Genomic DNA, 21253 nt, shown 5'->3' with positions numbered 1-21253 from the left:
GGCATGCGCCTGTAATCCCAGCTACTCAGGAGGCCGAGACAGGAGAATCGCTTGAACCCAGGAGGCAGCAGTTGCAGTGAGCCGAGACTGTGCCACTGCACTCCATCCAGCCTGGGTGACAAGAGTGAGACTCCATCTCAAAAAAAAAAAAAAAGAATCCCCAGACAAAAAACACAAAAATACCTGAGGACTCTGAAAAGCAAACAAAAGCAGGTGGTCTGGGAGGGAAACAAAACCTGAGAACCATCTGGAGTGGAGGATGGATGTGAGTTTCTTGGGGTTTTTTCCCCTCTTTTGTCTCAGGGCCTCAATCCTGGTGCAGCTGTGGTGGCCCCACAGGCAGCTCCAACTCCAGGAGAAATCCAATCTTTCCGGCCAGGAGACTGAGAAAGGCTGGAGACCCAGGAGGAGCTCACAACTCAAGGGCAGCCCCCCAGGCGGGGACCAGCAGCAGGCGTAGCCTGGAAGCCCTCGCTGTCCACAGTGCCGAAGAGTCCTTTTTCCTTTTCCCTTTTCTACTTTCCCTGCTGTGCTCCAAGGACAGCTCTAGTAACAACCATACACAAGCCGGCAGGCAAACCTTTGAGAGACAATCGGGAACTTGTGGCTAGAGGACCCAAAGAGGGGTATCATGTGGGCCAGAGAGTAGGGAAGTTCCAGAGAGAAGAGCTACAGAAGGGGACTCCTCCAAATTTGAATATCAACCAACACAAATTCTAGATTCACCTGAGCTATTTATGTGCAGAACAGCACCAAAACAGCAAGCATGGAGCAGACCCAGAAGAGCAAAGACCCCGAATGAGAAGGGAGAGAGTTACGCCACCAGTCCAGCCCCACATGCAAACACCCAGAGTGGCAGGGCAACGGTTTCAAAACCAAATAACACTGAAATCCTTGCCCCGGAAGGCAAGACTGACTTGAAGTCTGAACCTAATTGGATTGACAGCCTCCTAAAACACAAACCAGAGTTTAACAGGACCCAGAGTCTAAACAATATAATACTCAAATGCCCAGGATACAATCTACAATTACCCAGATCAGGAAAATATGACTCATTCTCCAGGGAAAAGATAATCAACAGGTGCCAAGCCCATGATACCCCAGATGTTAAAATTATCAAGATTCTAACTATTGTAACAACTGGGGGGAAAGGTAAACATTCCTGAAATGAATGGAATAATACAAGTTCTCAGAAAAGAGCAGAGTTATAACAACCAAATGGAAACTTTAGAACTGAAAAATACCCGAAATGAAAAATTCACTGGTAGGCTTGATAACGGAAGATGCCAGAACAATCTGTGCGTATACAAACAGATCAACAGAAATCATCTCATTAGACTTTGAGGCTGCAGTGAGCCTGATGGCGCCACCGCACTTCAGCTTGGGCAACAGAGTGAAACCCTGTCTCTATTAAAAAAAGAGAAAGGAAAAAAAAAGAGAAATTACTCCATTTGAACTACAATTTTTTAGAAAAGGAACAGAGCCTCAAAGATCTGTACAGCAGTATCAGAGGTTTACCAGTTGTATTTTTGGAAGCTGAAGAAAAGGAGGAGAAAGAGATTGGGACAGAAAAAATATTTCAAAAATAGGTGAAAACTTTACAAATGTAGTAAGAAACATAAATCTACATAATCAAGAAGCTCAGCAAAGACAAACTGGGGAAAAAAAGCTGAAACATATCATTATCAAATTATTGAAGACCAAAGACTTAAAGAATCTTTTTTAAATTTAATTTTAATTTTTTTTTTTTTGAGATGGAGTCTCGCTCTGTCATCCAGGTGGGAGTGCAGTGGCGTGATCTCGGCTCACTGCAAGCTCCGCCTCCCGGGTTCACGCCATTCTCCTGCTTCAGCCTCCCGAGTAGCTGGGACTACAGGCAACCAGCACCACGCCCGGCTCATTTCTTTTTTTGTATTTTTTTAGTAGAGACGGGGTTTCACCGTGTTAGCCAGGATGGTCTCGATCTCCTGACCTTGTGATCCGCCTGCCTCGGCCTCCCAAAGTGCTGGGATTACAGGTGTGAGACATCGCACCCGGCCTAAAAAATTTTTTAGGCTAGTGAAGTGAAGCAGTGAGAGTACAGAGGGGATAAAAAAAAGTCTTGAAAGCAGCCAGAGGAAAATGACACATTAGGGTTAGGGTGATAGCAGATTTAAAATTTTTTTTTAATTAATTATTTTTCAAAATATAGAGATAGTCTCACAATGAAGACCAGGCTGGTCTCAAACTCCTGGCCTCAAGTGATCTTCCTGTCTGAGCCTCCCAAAGGGCTGAGATTACAGGCGTGATCTACTGCATCTAGCCTGATCACAGATTTCTAACCAAAAACTGTGACAGCCAGAAGTCACTGAAATGACATCTTTAAAGTTCTGAAGGAAAAGATCAATCAATCCAGGGAAATTATCCTTCAGGAATGAAAGAAAATAATGACATTCTCGGCTAAATGAAAATAAGAGAATTTGTAGCCAGCAGACCTGTTCTCAGAAAAGTGCCAAAGGAAGTTCTTCCTGGTGAAGTAAATGATAAACAGGACACAGGGCACTTCAGAAATAGACAGCAGGCCGGGAGCGGTGGCTCAAGCCTGTAATCCCAGCACTTTGGGAGGCCAAGACGGGTGGATCACGAGGTCAGGAGATCGAGACCATCCTGGCTAACACGGGGAAATCCCGTCTCTACTGAAAAATACAAAAAACTAGCCGGGCGAGGTGGCGGGTGCCTGTAGTCCCAGCTACTCAGGAGGCTGAGGCAGGAGAATGGCGGGAACCCAGGAGGCGGAGCTTGCAGTGAGCCAACATCGCGCCACTGCACTCCAGCCTGGGCGACAGAGCGAGACTCCGTCTCAGAAAAAAAAAAAAAAAAGAAATAGACAGCAAAAGAAACGATGACATTTTGGGTAGACATAAAAGACATTTTTGTTCTCTTAAGTTCTTTAAAGTATGTAAGAATATAGAAAGTAAATGTACCCTAGAACTTAAAGTATAATAATAATAATAATAAAACGAAGTAAAAAAAAAAGAAAGTAAATGTTAAAACACCACTAATAGTATGTAGATTATATGTTTCAATGTATGTAGTTTATATGTTATAAATATAACCATAACACAAAAAGAAGGTAAAGAGACCTATATACACTAATCGGTAAAACATTAACTCCGGACTATAAATGGTCAGGCATGCATATTATTAACCCTACTAGTAACCCAGTAGGGATCCCTAGAGTAACTACTAGAAAGTAAATAAAAAGATACAGCCAAAAGGCTACAAATCTTTTTAGCTTTATAGATATAGAAAAAGCAAGTGACAACATTCAACATCCAATCTCAGCAATTTGAACTTCCTAAACCTGGTAAAAGACATCCATGGAAAACCTAAACTAGCATCATACTTAATGGTGAAGGCCAAACTGTATTCCCTTAATATCAGGGACAAGCTGAGGATGTCTGCTCTCACCACTCCTACTCAACATCGTCCTGGAGGCCTGAGCTGGGGCAATGAAATAAGAAAAAGAAGGAAAAGGCATACAGATGAGAAAGAAGTAAAACTCTGTTTGCAAACACCATGACTGTCTGCATAGAAAATCCTAAAGAATACACTAAAAAAGTTCCTGGAACTAATAAGTGGATTTTTCAAGGCTTGAGGGCATAAGATCAATATAAAGTCAGCTGTATTTCTACATTAGCAATCAACAACTGGAAATGAACACCACTTACAATAGCATGCAAAATTATGAAATAGGTATAAATCTAAAAAAATTTGTGCAGAACCTGTATGCTACACTGTTTTCATGGACTAGAAGGTTCAGTATTGGTGGGTTGTTTTTTTACCTTTGACTGATCTTAAATTATTATGAGTTTTTTTTGTTTGTTTGTTTTGAGACAGAGTCTCGCTGTGTCACCAGGCTGGAGTGCAGTGGTGCGATCTCAGCTCACTGCAACCCCCATCTCTCGGGTTCAAGTGATTCTCCTGCCTCAGACGCCCGAGTAGCTGGGACTACAGGCGCCCCCGCCAACACTCCTGGCTAAGTTTTTGTATTTTTAGTAGAGACAGGGTTTCACCATGTTGGCCAGGATGGTCTTGATCTCTTGACCTTGTGATCCACCTGCCTTGGCCTCCCAAAGTGCTGGGATTACAGGCGTGAGACACTGCGCCTGGCCGATCTTAAATTATTAATATTGTCAAAATGTCAATTCTCCCCCAAAACTGACCTATAGATGTAATACAATCCCAATCAGAATCTCAGCAGGATTTGTTCCAGATATCAACAAGTCAATTCAAAAATGCATACATAGGCCAGGCACGGTAGCTTACACCTGAAATGCTAGCACTTTGGGCGGCTGAAGCAGGAGGATCACTTGAGGTCAGGAGTTCAAGACCAGCCTGGCCAATACAGTGAAACCCCATCTCTACTAAAAATACAAAATTGGGCCTGGGGGTGGTGGCTCACGTCTGTAACCCCAGCACTTTGGGAGGCCAAGGCAGGCGGATCACAAGGTCAGGAGATCGAGACCATCCTGGCTAACATGGTGAAACCCCATCTCTACTAAAAACACAAAAAATTAGCCAGGCTTGGTGGTGGGCACCTGTGGTCCCAGCTACTTGGAAGGCTGAGGCAGGAGAATGGCGTGAACCCAGGAGGCAGAGCTTGCAGTGAGCCGAGATCGCACCACAGCACTCCAGCCTGGGCGACAGCAAGATTCCATCTCAAAAAAAAAAAAAAAATTAATTAATTAAAAAAAATAAAAACACAAAATTGGCCAGGCACAGTGGCTCATGCCTGTAATCCCAGCACTTTGAGAGGTCGAGGTGGACGGATCATCTGAGGTTGGGAGTTTGAGAAAAATCTGACCAACATGGAGAAACCACGTCTCCACTAAAAATACAAAATTAGCCAAGCGTGGTGGCGCATGCCTGTAATCCCTGCTACTGTGGAGGCTGAGGCAGGAGGAATCACTTGAACCTGAAGGTGGAGGTTGCAGTGAGCTGAGATCGCGCCATTGCACTCCAGCATGAACTCACAAGAGCGAAACTCCATCTCAAAAAAACAGACAAAACAAAACAAAAAAAACTGGGCTAGTTTTCTTCTCATGTAAACCCTTGGTCTATGACGTTTTTTATTTTAATAGATTAACTCATTCCAGACCAAGAAAAGGAACTGGACACTACAAGAACTCACAGAATACGATCAAGCCACTTTTGCCTCAAGCAAACACAAACATCGAAGGACTTCATTGATCAACTTTATAAAAAATACTTTTAACTTGTAAACCCTACTTTTTATTCAATTTGGTCTGAATTCTGGGAGTAGGGGTAATGTGATAGGTCATACAAACTGGGACTCCAAGAAAAGATTATTTATTTATTTTTTGAGATGGAATTTTGCTCTTGTTGCCCAAGCTGGAGTGCAATGGCGTGATCTTGGCTCACCGCCAACTCACTGGCTCACCACAACCTCTGCCTCCCAGGTTCAAGCAATTCTCCTGCCTCAGCCTCCCTAGTAGCTTGGATTACAGGCATGTGCCACCACGCCCAGCTAATTTTGTATTTTTAGTAGAGACAGGGTTTCTCCATGCTGGTCAGGCTGGTCTCGAACTCCCGACCTCAGGTGACCCGCCCGCCTCGGCCTCCCAAAGTGCTGGGATTACAGGCATGAGCCACTGCGCCCGGCCAAGAAAAGATTTTTACACCCCATTAAGATGTGTTCCTCATGGCACATGTACACATATGTAACAAACCTGCACGCTGTGCACATGTACCCTAGAACTTAAAGTTAATAAAAATAAATAAATAAATAAATAAGGAAGGAAGGAAGGTCTTCTCCTGCATTTTCCCAGTCAAACCAGAGTTAGTACTTGATTAATATAATATTTGAATTCTGTCTTGTTTTTTCCCCATTTCTATCACATTATCACATTTCCTTCCTTTCAAAACAATTTAACTTATTTTACTAACATTTTGAGATCAGCTCGTGACATTTAATGTTCTCAATAATTAGAGAAGAATTAATTTCGTTAGCCTAGAATACACTCACTTGTGTTTCTAAATTAGTAAGCTCATTTTCATCTAGATAATGGAAGGCTAGATGGGTCCCGCTTTAAGAGTAGAACTATTGGTTCTACCAATTTTGGTTTCGAGGCACTGTGTAGGTAAGAACCAAGTGGCCCTGATCCTCAGCTCTTGGAGTGAAGTGCTCTGTAAAGTTTATCTGAATTGAATCGTTACGGTAGAGGCAGTGTTAATAATACAGAAATGTTTGGCCCTGTTCACAGTAATGATTAATAAATAAGGTTGCATCATTTATGGCTTCTGGAGTCCAAAAAGGACATCTACACATATTATTTCCACGAAGACACCACCCTTCACCCTTGCCCCAGCCTTGTGAGTTTAGCAGATGATCCTTATCTCAGTGGTGAGGATAATGAAACTCAGAGAGGTCAAATACCTTTTCCAAGGTCATGGTGCTAGTAAGGGGCAGAAAATGGACTAGAGCCCAGGTTCCCCGATTCCAATCTTGTCATGCTGTGGTCAGATGCTAGCAGTTGGGAGTTACAAGATATAAATAAACTGTATTTTGGCCCATTTGATTGAGATCTCTACCCATGACCTAAATTTGCCTTCTTTTCCATGAGGCATTTCCATTTCCCCTCACCCATCTTTTTTGAGAATGTAAATTATCTCTGCTAATTTTGCCGAATAAGCAGGCACACTAATACAGTATCACTAGGAGAAATGAACTTTCTTCATTGATTAAAAAAAAAAAAAAAAGATTTGTTCCTTACTCTAGTCCCTATGTCTAACTTTCAGTTGTTTCATCTACAATACTATAATCCTACTTTAAATCCAAACCCAGCTGAGTATCAATACACCATAGCTTCGAATGGCTTTCCTCAGCCATCATTTCACCATGTGTCACTCTCTTCCTACTTAAAGAGATTTACTTACTTGGTCAACTTGTGGCTTTTCATTGCTGTGAGAAATTCTCTGACAATCTCAGGACTCTGGTGCCTGCATGGTGTTTTTGATATGTATTTTAACGTCTGGAAAAAAAGAAAAAAGCCAAGCATAAGACAACCCTGAATGAGAAAAAACGAAGGAAATGGCTGTAATTAAAATTCTAAAATTTTGTTTTTAAAAATCCTGTAGAGGTTGGGCACGGTGGCTCACACCTGTAACCCCAGCACTTTGGGAGGCCGAGGTGGCCAAATCACCTGAAGTCAGAAGTTCGAGACCAGCCTGGCCACCATGGTGAAACCCCATCTCTACCAAAAATACAAAAAATTAGCTGGGTGTGGTGGTGCATGCCTGTAATCCCAGCTACTAGGGAGGCTGAGGCAGGAGAAACACTTGAACCCGGAAGGCAGAGGTTGCAGTGAGCTGAGACTGCACCATAGCACTCCAGCCTGGGCAACAGAGTCTGAGACTCTGTCTCAAAAAAAAAAAGGAAAGAAAAGAAAAGAAAATCCTATATAAAACAAAGAGGCATTCAGGAGAACCAATCTTCATGTAATTGGAATTCCTGAAAGAGAAAATCAGTAGCTAGAACAGGAAGAATAATTAATGAAATTTTAGAAGAAAATTTTTCTGATTTCAAAAAAAAAAACCTCAATCTGACAATTGTGCTATCATATTTTGAACAATTTTTTAAAAGAGGGGGAACCCAAAGAATAAAATAAATTGCCATGAGTCCACATGGATATATATGAGTGAATAAAATAATGGGTAGGAAGAGACAACTTTTACTTTTTTTTTTTTTTGAGACAGAGTCTCAGAGTCTTACTCTGTTGCTCAGGCTGGAGTACAGTGGTGTGATCTCCGCTCACTGCAAGCTCCACCTCCCGGGTTCACGCCATTCTCCTGCCTCAGCCTCCCCAGTAGCTGGGACTACAGGCACCTGTCACCACACCTGGCTAATTTTTTTTGTATTTTTAGTAGAGCCGGGGTTTCACCTTGTTAACCAGGATGGTCTCAATCTCCTGACCTCGTGATCTGCCCGCCTCAGCCTCCCAAAGTGCTGGGATTACAGGCGTGAGCCACTGTGCCCAGCCAGAAGAGACAACTTTTTCTCATGGAAGAATTCTAACTCATATGAGCTGGGTACAGTGGTGCACACCTGTAATCCCAGCACTATGGGAGGCCAAGGCGGGAAGATCACTTGAGCCCAGGAGTTTGAGACCAGCCTGAACAACACAGTAAAATCTTGCCTCTTAAAATAAAAAAAAAAAATTGTATCTAATAAGCATAGAAAGAATGAGAAAAATTATAAATCACTCTCAGGCAATTGTACCATAGTCATAATTACTGCAGGAAAGATCCACCAATGAGTGCTAAAATTGATGGTTAAAAGCTTAAGGAAGGGTAGGCTGTTTTCATAGCCTCAAAGCATCTCCCACAAAATATTTTTTAATTACTGTGGTGGTTTTAACACACATCCACAAATTCTTTGACATTCCTCCCTTCAAGAGGTGGAGCTTAATCTCCCCCTTCCCCTTGAATATGGGCGGAACTTGGTGAATCCTTTCTAACATAATATGGAAATGAAGAAACAGTAGCTTTACAGTGGAGAAACCGGGCAGATACCATCTTAACCAAATGACCAAAGTTAACAACATTAGCCATAAGAAACATCGACATCATGTACCCCGAGAAATCATGACACAAGAAGGGGAGATCATCTCTGTGGTACTCTTCCTCAAAAGCCATAGGTTCTGTGTAATCACAAGAAAACATCAGACAATCAGAAATCAAGGGACATTCTACAAAATACTTGACAAGCCCTTTAGAAGTGTCAAGGTCATGGAAGACAAAGGAAGAGTAAGGCTACAGATCGAATGACATGATGGAGACATGTTAACTAAATACAAAATGGTATCCTGAATTGAATCCTGGAACCCAGAAGACAGCAATGGGAAAACAAGGTATTCAAATAAAATTTTAGCTTAGTTTATTTAATAGTATGTACCAATGTTAATTTCTTGGTTTTGATCACTGTAACATGGTTATGTAAGATGTTAACATCAGAGAAAACTATGGGAAGGGTACATGAAAACTCCCAGCACTGTCTCTACAACTTTTATGTAAGAGAAAAATGGCTAGGTGCAGTGGCTCACGCCTGTAATCCCAGCATTTTGGGAGCCCGAGGTGGGCAGATCACCTGAGGTCAGGAGTTCGATACCAGCCTGACCAACATGGAGAAACCCTGTCTCTACTAAAAATACAAAATTAGCTGGGCAAGGTGCTGCATGCCTGCAATCCCAGCTACTCGGGAGGCTGAGGCAGGAGAATGGTGTGAACCCGGGAGGTGGAGCTTACAGTGAGCGGAGATCGTGCCACTGCAATCCAGCCTGGGTAACACAGGGAGACTTCGTCTCAAAAAACAAACAAACAAACAAACAAAATCAGGTTAGAGTAAAACTATTCAGATCATATAAAAAGTGATCTTGATTTCGGCAGCCAGTCACTGGGAGAATAAACCCCTCTCCCTCAGTGGTACTTTAGGTAGGTCTGCCAGAAGCCCAGGCTTACTTCATAGGTGATGGTGTTCAAGTTCTGTTGTCCAGAGCTGTGTTTATTCTTTCCACTTTCTTTACGCTGCTCCTTCAGATCAGTTAGTAACTGAAACACCTAGAAGGAGATACAAAAAAGATGTTTATGAATACATTTGAGAAATATATCTATCCAAGGTCAGTGGTTTGGAAGGATAAACAGGAAAGTGTAGTACTTCCTTTCACCCGCCCATTACGCAGCTTCCAACTCTTGGATTTGAGCAAATGAGTCCTAGAGGCAGATGACATTTTAAAAAAATGCTCTTATATAAGCCAAATAATCCAAATTCATTAATTTATTTAAAATATTTCAAGTATTTCCTATCAATATATACATCACTAATCTCCTCTGATCTCAAAAATATACTATTTGAAAGCAGATTTTCTTAAAACAAATATTTTGCTAAAAAAGAATTATGTGACCAGGCACGGTGGCTCATGCCTGTAATCCCAGCACTTTGGGAGGCCAAGACGGGCAGTTCACGAGGTCAGGAGATCAAGACCATCCTGGCTAACACGGTGAAACCCTGTCTCTACTAAAAATACAAAAAATTAGCTGGATGTGGTGGCACGTGCTTGTAATCCCAGCTACTCGGGAGGCTGAGGCAGGAGAATCACTTGAACCTGGGAGGCAGAGGTTGCAGTGAGCCTGGATGGTGCCACTGCACTCCAGCCTAGGTGACAGAGCGAGACTCCCTCTGGGAAAAAAAAAAAAAAAAAAAAGAATTCTGCTTCTCTAGTATAAAAATCTAATATAATGATTTCTTTCTGGAAAATAAAAATTTTGAGGCAAGTGATAAGACAGAGTTTACCCCCCCAAAAAAAAGAAAGGAAAAAATGCTATGGATCTTTAGAAGTAAACTTCCCCCACAAGGATAAAACATACAGGCATTAGTGCTGGGGGCAGGGGGGAATCTCAATCTCATTCCTGTTTTAGAGATTCTACCAGAGAAGTGAAGAAAATGCAGGCTCACACACCATTACTAGATACAATGGAACCCCTTTCGTCTGCTGTTCCTTTCAGAAATAGTGACATGATATCAATGAATGCAATGTTTCCCCAACGGATAAAACACCCAAACACCTAGCAAAGTCCAAACTGGACAAGGAGGCTCCTAAAAGCCAAAGGCTTGGCCAATGACCATTCAACCATTTCCTTCCTGTTCTAAGCTGCAACCATTTACGATTGAGCCTTTAGGGAGGAAAGAATACGGCCAACTGTGTTTATTCTACTACCTTCTAATTTGTGGGGCGGGGTGGGGGGCACAAGGGGGAGGTTTCTTTCTTTCTTTTTGCTGTCTTCAACTCTGGGAGCTTTTTTTGGGGACGGAGTCTCAAAGGCTGTCTCCCAGGCTGGAGTACAGTGGTGATCACTGTAACCTCAAACTCCAGGGCTCAAGGGAACCTCCCCTCTGTCTTCCAAGTAGCTAGGACCATAGTAGGTGTTTGCTACCATGCCCAGCTAATTTTTTTTTCTTTTTAAAGAGATGGGGGTCTTGGCTGGGCGTGGTGACTCAAGCCTGTAATCCCAGCACTTTGGGAGGCCGAGACGGGCGGATGACAAGGTCAGGAGATCGAGACCATCCTGGCTAACATGGTGAAACCCCGTCTCTACTAAAAAAATACAAAAAACTAGCTGGGCGAGGTGGCGGGCGCCTGTAGTCCCAGCTACTTGGGAGGCTGAGGCAGGAGAATGGCATGAACCCGGGAGGCGGAGCTTGCAGTGCAGAGATCCGGCCACTGCACCCAGCCTGGGCGACAGAGCGAGATTCTGACTCAAAAAAAAAAGAAAAAAAAAAAAAGATGGGGTCTTGCTGTGTTTCCCAGGCTGATCTCTAACTCATAGCCTCAAGTAATCCTCTCTCCTTGGCCTTCCAAAGTGCTGAGATTATAGACGTGAGCCACTGCATTTAACCTACTACCTTCTAGACCTCCTCTGAGTCTTCCTGAGTTTAGACTCTGGCACATGGAAAATTCACAATCAAGGTAGAAATGGTTCTTTCTACACCTAGAGTTAGCCTATCAGATGGTTTTGCTAGTGCCAAATAGGAGGCAAAAATGCTGGAATATCTCCTCTCTTACCAACCTTTTTCCTTCTTTTCCTTTCTCCAGCAATCCCACCCTAAGCCCAAAAAATTCTACATTTCTTAATTTCTACTATTCAGAAAGGTGAGTCAACTAAACTCACTTTTATTTATTTATTTTTTTTAAGTAGGGACAGGGTTTCACCATGTTGGCCAGGATGGTCTTGATTTTCTGACCTCGTGATCCTCCTGCCTTGGCCTCCCAAGTGCTGGGATTATGGGCGTGAGCCACCGCGCTCAAACTAAACTCACTTTCAAAATAAGGATATGAATACCCATAAGACTATTTGCAATGTATAAAAGCATTATAAATATATAAATATATCAAGGGTGATAATTAGGAAAAAGCATAAAAAATGTAATGTGAAATTTTGCAGAGAGAAACAGCCTTAAAATACTTTTAGATATTAGACATAGCTCCTATACTATGACTACATCCCAAATGATGATCTAGAATCTTTGAGATTTAAAGAAGGTTGCCACCTCTAAATTAGAGTCTTCCCAGCTTCCCTGAAGTACTATGTATAACATATCAAGCTTACACTATTCCAAGGTCCACCAGATGGTGCCATATGTCTTGTTTTAAAGTGGAAAATCCAAATAAATTCAGTCATTTCTTTTTTCTTTTTCTTTTTTTTTAGACGGAGCCTTGCTCTATTGCCCAGGCTGGAGTGCAGTGGCGCATCTTGGCTCATTGCAACCCCTGCCTCCTGGGTTCAAGTGATCCTCCTGCCTCATCTGGGATACCAAGTAGCTGGGACTACAGGCATGTGCCACCACACCTGGCTAATTTCTGTATTTTTAGTAGAGACTAGGTTTCACCATGTTGGCCAGGCTGGTGTTGAACTCCTGACTTCAAGTGATCCACTCGCCTCAGCCTCCCAAAGTACTGGGATTACAGGCATGAGCCAATGCGCCCAGCCTGAATTCAGTCATTTCTAACCAAAATGAATTTAACAATCTTAGTTACAAAGGGCAAACTATCAGAGAGGAAAATGTAACAGTCCAATTTACCTCGTAGTTACTGAGAAGCGCAGAACTGGCATCCTTCCTGAAAAAGAAAAGTAAGCTATCATCAGTCTGCGCTCACACCCCTTTCTGGGTATCAAATATCTGTAAAAGAATTCCTGTCAAGATGTAGTAGTCCACTTTTTGAATTTAGGGCCTACAACCTAAAATTGAAATTGAGAAATGTCTTAAGTCCAACATGGTTTAGCTAGCTGTGGGCAATTTCAGAGCAGACTTGGGATCAAAGTGCTGTCCCATCACACAGCCATGTCCTCTCCCCATTACTGTCTGCCTCCCATCAGCTACTGACATCCTGGGCTAGCCACGTCCTCCTGCTGAATCAACAGAAATGGGCCACTTAACACTAATGTCACCACTGGGAATTCCAGCCGTGGTCAAGTATCCTGCCAAATATCCACTGCGCTCCAAGGGTGTTCACCACCTACATCAACTCAACAGGCAGAGTCAGGGTGGCAAGCAGCGGCCAAAAGCCTGGTTCCCTGTGTAACAGTTAATCCAGGCAATATGCCATCTTTCCTGAGTGAAGAAACACAACGATGTTACATATATTAAATCACAATCAATCCACCCTACAATAGCACAACAGAAAGCATTGTTTCAGCAGTCTGGAGGCAGTGGAGTATGACAAAGAGCATAGTTTTGAAATCAAGACTTGGGTTCATATTCTAGCTCTGCCATTTATGTGCTGTGAGAATTTTAGTTAAGTTAATTACCCCCTAAGTTTTCCTTCTACAATAAAAATGGGATGAAACTAGTATCTAAAAGTATGGCCTGGATTCTAAATCCAGCTCCTGAATTCTTTGGCTGTGTGAATCTGGGCAAGTTACTTAATCTCATTATGTTTAAATTTCCTATCTATGAAATGGCAATTATAGCATCGGCCTTGTAAGACTGTTCACAGGGTTCACTGGAAACATGTAAAGTACCTGGAACATAGTAAGTGCTCAATAAGCACCAACGTTATCATTACCACTACCTGTGCAACTACCACTACCACCAGCTCCTCCTACCTCATCAAACTGTTATGATGAAGTGAGACAACAAATTTTAAAAGTTTAGAATAGTTCTTGGTACTTGTATTAACATTTCCATAATGGAAGACTATTATTTTTAAAAGATGTTATCTCAGCTAATTCTCATTAAAACCCCTCTGACGTAGGAGCTATTCATATGATCCCTACTGTATAGAGAGGAAGCCAAGGTTCAGAAATTAAATAACTTGCTCAAGGTCACACAGTAAGAAGTCTAAACAAAGTGGAAGGTAACTATGGAATTGTGGGAAATGAGACTGGACTGGATGAATGGAAATTCGTAATGCAGAATCCTGAAAAATCAGGTAGAGGGGTCTGCACTTGACATAATGTGCAACAGAGACACCTGTATTTTCTTAAACCAGGAGTGTGGCGAGATGATGCAAATGATGACCCAAGATTTCAAAAGCACGGACCAAACAGAGAGGTGATTTCCCAGCCAATAAATAAAGCAAAACCAACAAGGCTCGACCTAGGCCTTAGGTCATCAGCACAGTGATATCAGCACTGTAATCAAATCAGCTCTGTGCTACCAGTGATCCAAATGCTACCAGTGATACAAGCTACGATTTCACAAAAGTGCTGCTTTGCCCAAATGACCACAAACACACTCAAGTCACAGAGTATCATATTTGAAAGGAACCTAACACAGGAAGGACAATGCATAATTAGTGCATGTGATGCAGTTCATTTAAAATTGAAAATGACAAGTGAAACCACATGTCATCTTTGCCTACTTAATCAGGAAATCAGCCCACTGGCTTCCTCCTATCTTTGCTTGAAATTGAGTTATAACTCCCTGTGCTCTACACAATATGAGGCATTAAGACATCTCTTCCTGGAATACTTGACTGGAGAAAAAATATGAATGTTATTTATCTTTGGGGCCAATGGATCCATCCCAGGTGCACTGTTACAACTTCATTTCCAAATCATGGCCCCTTCTCTGTCACTCAGAACATTCCACGCTCTGGGAAATTTGTCCTTAGCCATTCCAAGTTACTACACCCACTAAACAAGTCAATATTGTAATGCAAGAATCCAAAGAACAGCCTCTGCCTCTTCTAGAACAAATATAAAGGAGGAAAACTCTCTTTCACATAAGTTTCAATGAATCTGTGTTTTGGGATCAAGAGAACAATCGATGTTTACACACGTACTGCATTTTGCAGACTCTGGCTGACAGAAGCTGATTTATCCATTGATTTTTATCAGGAAGATAAATTGTTTTTTAAACCCAGCCAAATACTCACAGTATAAATGCCCATGTATGCCAGGCCTTTCTTTATTTAATAAAATGTCAAGAGGTACCTTATCTACCTTTTATGAAGTCCTAAACGAGCTGTATGTATGGGAAATTTTTTTAAAGGCAGTTTTTATTCTTGAGAAGTGACTGTAACCACCACTAAATGACAGATTGTTGGCAACAGGATACGGTGAAACCAGACAGACATCAACTTAATCAAGTTATCCAATTTCACAGCACCAATGATGTGACGCATGAGAAAGACACATCCCTCAGAGTAATCCAGCCCCAAGATGTTTCATTCAAATCTATCCATGGGGATACAGTCAGAGAATTCCAAACTGAGGAACAGTCTTCAAAACAACTGGGTTAGATTCAGACTCTTCAAATATCAATGTCATCTGTCAGAATGCCAATGTCACAAAAAGAAGCTAAGGAAATTTCCAGAGAAAAGAAAATTAAAGAAACATGACAACTAAATGCAATGTGCAGTTCTTCACTGGATCCTGAATTGGGAGGAAAAAGAACACTATTAGGACAACTGAAAAAATATGAGTTTACATTGTTTGTCTTAGTAATAGTAGATAAATTAGCGCTAAGTTTCCTGAGTGTGATAAGGCAATTAGAGCTACACAGAACGCCCTGTTTTTTCAAGAAGGGGTGAAATGATCTGATATCTACAACTCTCTAACGGTTCAGTTAAGTAAGTGTGTGCACCTGTGTATGGAGAGAAAGCTTATGCCTGTGCAAAAGAAATAAGGGAATGCCAGGCATGGGGACTCACACCTGTTATCCCAGCTATTCCGGAGGCTGAGACAGGAGGAAGCTTCAGCCTGGAGTTTAGGTCCAGCCTGGGCTCAAGTGTCTCTAATCAAAAACAAAGAAAGGAAGAAAGAAAGGAAGGAAGGGAGGGAAGGAGGTAGGGAGGGAAAGAGAGAGGGAGGGAAAAGAAAAAAGAAAAGAGAAAAAGAAAAAGGCAGCAAATATCCGAATCAAAATGTTAACAAGAAGGCCGGGCGCGGTGGCTCAAGCCTGTAATCCCAGCACTTTGGGAGGCCGAGACGGGTGGATCATGAGGTCAGGAGATCGAGACCATCCTGGCTAACACGGTGAAACCCCGTCTCTACTAAAAAATTCCAAAAAAAAAAAAAACTAGCCAGGTGAGGTGGCGGGCGCCTGTAGTCCCAGCTACTAGGGAGGCTGAGGCAGGAGAATGGCGTGGACCCGGGAGGCGGAGCTTGCAGTGAGCTGAGATCCGGCCACTGCACTCCAGCCTGGGAGACAGAGCGAGACTCCGTTTCAAAAAAAAAAAAAAAAAAGTTAACAAGTGGTGACTCTAGGTAACGAGTATACAAGTATTTGTGGCACTCTTTTTGCAGCTGTTTCATAGGTTTAAAATTTTTCATGCTAAGAAGTTAAGGAATATGAAAATGTGAAACTATGGCCAGGTGCGGTGGCTCACGCCTGTAATCCCAGCACTTTGGGAGGACAAGGTGGGCGGATCATGAGGTCAGGAGATCGAGACCATCCTGGCTAACACGGTGAAACCCCGTCTCTACTAAAAATACAAAAAATTAGCCAGGCGTGGTGGCGGGCACCTGTAGTCCCAGCTACTCGGGAGGCTGAGGCAGGAGAATGGTGTGAACCCGGGAGGAAGAGCTTGCAATAAGCCAAGACTGCGCCACTGCACTCTAGCCTGGGCAACAGAGCAAGAGTCCGTCTCAATAAAAATAAAAAATAAAAAAAAAAGAAAATGTAAAGCTAAAATAAAGAATGCCATAAGGTTAAAAAAAAAAACAACTGTAACTTATAATTGAGGATGTAAAATACATTTTCCCCCAAAGTTGTTTTGTTTTTTTTGTTTTTTTTGAGACAGAGTTTCGCTCTTGTTGCCCAGGCTGGAGTGCAATGGCATGATCTCAGCTTACCACAACCTCCACTTCCCGGGTTCAAGCGATTCTCCTGCCTCAGCCTCCCAAGTAGCTGGTATTACAGGCATGAGCCACCACACCCGGCTAATTTTGTATTTTTAATAGAGACAGGGTTTCTCCATGTTAGTCAGGCTGGTCTCGAACTCCACCTCAGATAATCTGACCGCCTTGGCCTCCCAAAGAAGTGAGATTACAGGTGTGAGCCAACACACCGGGCCTCTAAAAGTTTTTTAGAGGTACTAGAACTTACTAGACACATCTAGCAATTATAAATGTACAAGCTGTTGATCTCTACAAAGCAGAACTGTCTGCTCTACAGCTAACACTTCAGTATTATGTAATATATTCACACGCAATCAGACTTCCAGAAACTGCTTACCTATACAAAAACTTCATATTCTCCTGTAGGACTTAAAATAGTACTCATTTTATTTACATGTGTTTAAAGCAAATACTCCAAATGCATTTTCAAGACTGTCTAGAAAAAAGTTCAGGGACTTGTGCTCACAGAGGAGAGACCATGTGAGAACACAGCAAGACGTATGCAATCTGCAAGCTAAGGCAAGAGGCCTCAAAAGAAACCAAACCTGCTACACCTTGATCTTCAACTTCCAGTCTCCAGAACTGTCAGAAAATAAGCTTTTGCAGTCAAAGCCACCCACTGTGTGGTGCTTTCTAAAATCAGCCCTGGCAAATTAACATGGCAATGCTTGAGTAAAAAAACAAAACAAAAACAACTGTCTAAATCAATACCACAGGCAGGCAGTTACTTAATTTCCTCAAGTAATGAATTAGATGACTGAAGCTGACGTTCTATTTGACACTTAACTTGTAAAATTTGCTTAAAATGGTGAGTCAATTAAATGGATGTAAACAACTAGTTGGGGAAACTGAATTCCAAATAAACAGAACAAAAAGATCTCTCAGTGAACTTTCCTTAGAAGCAAACACATACACAAATGGCCCATGCAAACAGTGCCTATTATTTATTTATTTATATTTGAGACGGAGTCCCACTCTGTTACCCAGGCTGGAGTGCAGTGGCACGATCTTGGCTCACTGCAAGCTCCGCCTCACCGGTTCACGCCATTCTCCTGCCTCAGCCTCCAGAGTAGCTGGGACTACAGGCGCCCGCCACCACGCCTGGCTAATTGTTTGTATTTTTAGTAGAGACGGGGTTTCACTGTGTTAGCCAGGATAGTCTCAGTCTCCTGACCTCGTGATCCGCCTGCGTGGGCCTCCCAAAGTGTTGGGATTACAGGCGTGAGCCACCGAGCCCGGCCAAACAGTTCCTATTAACTGCCACACAGTTAACTCTTATGCAGGCAATGATTAAAAGAATTGTTCAAATTCTCCTATGCCCAACCTATGCTATCAAGTCATGCTCTGAAAAACTAAACTCTGGTACAAGCAAACTGGGCAGCCTCTGAAATCAATGAACAAATTAACCTGTAGCATTCTCTTGGGATCTAGCACATGGGTATCCTCTTTTCAGTCCTGTTACTGGGTTGTTATAGTACCTATTACCTACCTTTTATAAATATCAGTATTTTCGGCTGTAAAAGGAAAGAAATCCTGACACTACCTCAAAAAAATGGTACAGAGGATAGTGTCCACTTTGCCAATTATACATATTATGTTCAAGAATAAAAGAGTGGATACAAACCTTTCTAGCATATCAGTGATCATTTATAGACAAAGCCAACAGCAAATACCTTATATATAGACATACCTAACTTTGCTATATAAATATTTTGCATGGTGGCGCATGCCTGTAGTCCCAGCTAGTGAGGAGGCTGAGGCAGGAGAATCGCTTGAACCCAGGAGGTGGAGGTTGCAGTGAGCTGACGTCGCACCATGCACTCCAGCCTAGGTGATGCAGCGAGACTCCATATTAAAAAAAAAAAAAAAAAAAAAAAAAAAATTGTAACCTTTTACTTGAGGAAAATACATTTCCAAGTAATGGTCAAGAAGTTTTTATTTTTAAATTGTCAATCAAATAAAGCATAAATATTCCTCCCCTTTAATAGATTTCTGGGCCGGGCGCAGTGGCTCATACCTGTAATCCCAGCACTTTGGGAGGCAGAGGCGTGTGGATCACCTGAGGTCAGGAGTTCAAGACCAGCCTGGTCAACATGATGAAACCCCATCTCTACTAAAAATACAAAAATTACCCAGGCAGTTACTCCGGAGGCTGAAGCAGGAGAATTGCTTGAACCCGGGAGGCGGAGGTTGCAGTGAGCCAAGATTGCGCCATTGCACTCCAGCCTGGGTGACAAGAGCGAAACTCTTTCAAAAAAAAGAAGAAATTTCAGGTATTATTATTATTATTGGTACTATTATTATTATTCTATACTATTTACTTAGTAGGTATTTACTCAATAAGAATTTTTAAAGTAGCAAAAACTTAGGGGAGTCGTTCATTGTGCCTCCTCACTTCAGGTTCTGGGAGTGTCTGATGAGGTACAATATACAGTCATCCCCTGGTATTCATTGGAGATTGGTCCCAGGACCCCCACATATACCACAATCCGAACATGCTTGTCTCCCAGAGAGCCTTGCAGAACCAGCAGCTAGGAAGTCAGTTCTCCACATACGCGGTATATTCTCAACCCTCAAATATCGTTATTTTCATTCTCTGCATTGGGTTGCAGATTTGGAACCTGCAGATAAGGAGGGCCAACTGCATTTATTTTTTAACATTTGCGTATAAGGAGATACATGAAGTTCAAGCTCGTGTTGTTCAAGGGTCAACTGTATCTGCAACTCAAGGTTCTGCTAAAGATCCCACGGAGCAGACTTCCAAATGCCACACCTCCTGTTGATGACCAGGTAAGGACCAGAAGTTAGGCTTCCAGACCTTTCCACTCCAGGGCCCTTCCACTCCCAAATCACATGTCTATATCAGGAAATCTCATTTTCCCATGAATTACTAGCCACAAAATTCTAGATTGGTTACCAGAAATCACTGACTACTTGGCAGAAGTGGACAGGCTGTTACAAGAACAAAAACCCTTGATTCAAACCATTTCACTTAGGAAAGTCAGAAAATATACACGCCTAGCAACTAGGATGCTAGCTAATGAATTCCTATACAGTTGGTCCTCCTTAGCCTCAGGTTCCACATCCTTAGATTCAACCAACTTCAAATGAAAAACATGCAAAAAAAAATTTTAAGAAAATGCTACACTGTTGCTGACATGTACTATGTAGTTAGGCCTAGGATGGCTGCCTCTGTACTAAACATGGACAGATACTTTTTGTCATTATTCCCTAGACAACACAGTACAACTATTTACACAGCCATTACATTGCATCAGGTATGACAAGTTGGTTGAGAATCAAACAGTCTTTCCTCTGCTCTCACCTGACAACAATCTATACAGAAGACTTCTGTGATCAGACGCGTGGGGATTTCTCTCTACCAATAAGCAGGCAATCAACTCTGCAGCCAACACCAGCTGGGTATCTTCCCATCCAATTCAATCCGGACACTAACTACCTGGAAACAGTGTCAGATTCCACGGGCTGAGGGCTCAGTCCCAGAAGACTACCCCTACTTCAGACACCAGCCACACAAGTCAGGGCCTCCAGAACTTCTCAATGACGGGCTTCAAGCTGCAGTTCCCAGGACCTCCTTTTCGGGTTTCATTAATTTGCTAGAATGGCTCACAAAACACTTACTTAGGTTTACTGGTTTATTATAAAGGATATTACCAAGGATACAGATGAAGTGGTGCACAGGGTGAGATGGAGAGGGGACGCAGAGCTCTATGCCCTTCCCAGGCGTACCACCCTCCAGAAACATCTACCTATTAGGCTATCTAGAAGTTCTCTTGGGCGTTTTGTAGAGATTTCATTGGAGAGAGATGATTGAAGCATGGCCAACCTCATAGTAATTGATTGGACAAAGAGTGTGATCTAATACTAGCAGACTGAGTGCAGAAACCCAGCAAGGCCCGTCCAGATTCTCCTTGGCCTCTCTGTGCGGTATTCCTTCCTCCTGGGTAAGGGGCAGGACCCCCTCTGAAACAATCAGACAAGACAGGTCAGAGATTTTCTTTATCGCCAGCTCTAAGACAGAAAGGCAGCGGATGATTAGAGAGCAAGAGACGGACAGAGCTTCTGTTTTCTGAGGCCTGCTTCTGAGGCTTACAACACCCCAACATTCTTTTTTTTTTTTTTTTTGAGACAGTCTCACTCTGTCACCCAGGCTGGAGTGCAGTGGCACGATCTTGGCTCACTGCAAGCTCCGCCTCCCGGTTCATGCCATTCTCCTGTAGCTGGGACTGCAGGCGCCTGCCACCACGCCCGACTAATTTTTTGCAGTTTTAGTAGAGACGGGGTTTCACTGTGTTAGGATGGTCTTGATCTCCTGACTTCATGATCCGCC

At 42.6% G+C, this 21253-nt stretch overlaps 1 protein-coding gene across 6 annotated transcripts in view; it reads right to left on the bottom strand.

The window, feature by feature from the left end:
* Positions 1-21253, bottom strand: part of CRCP (CGRP receptor component) — a 40249-nt gene that overhangs the window by 14770 nt on the left and 4226 nt on the right. For 2 of the 6 annotated variants that reach the window (XM_025378584.1, XM_025378583.1), the window contains exons 2-3: positions 12638-12674; positions 6940-7034 (exon numbers count right to left, since the gene is read on the bottom strand). The exons of 1 other annotated variant lie outside the window; for it this stretch is intronic. In XM_025378584.1, the coding sequence (XP_025234369.1) occupies positions 6940-7034; positions 12638-12674 (132 nt within the window). Of the gene's footprint in view, positions 1-6939; positions 7035-9519; positions 9619-12637; positions 12675-13736; positions 13745-21253 lie in introns of those variants that run through there. 3 more of the 6 variants (XM_025378582.1, XM_025378581.1, XM_025378585.1) reach the window with 3 other exon arrangements.

This window comes from Theropithecus gelada, chromosome 3 (assembly GCF_003255815.1).
Source record: "Theropithecus gelada isolate Dixy chromosome 3, Tgel_1.0, whole genome shotgun sequence".
NCBI lineage: Eukaryota > Metazoa > Chordata > Mammalia > Primates > Cercopithecidae > Theropithecus > Theropithecus gelada.
Note: the sequence above shows the minus strand (reverse complement) of the source record. Positions and strands in the feature narration are given on the sequence as shown.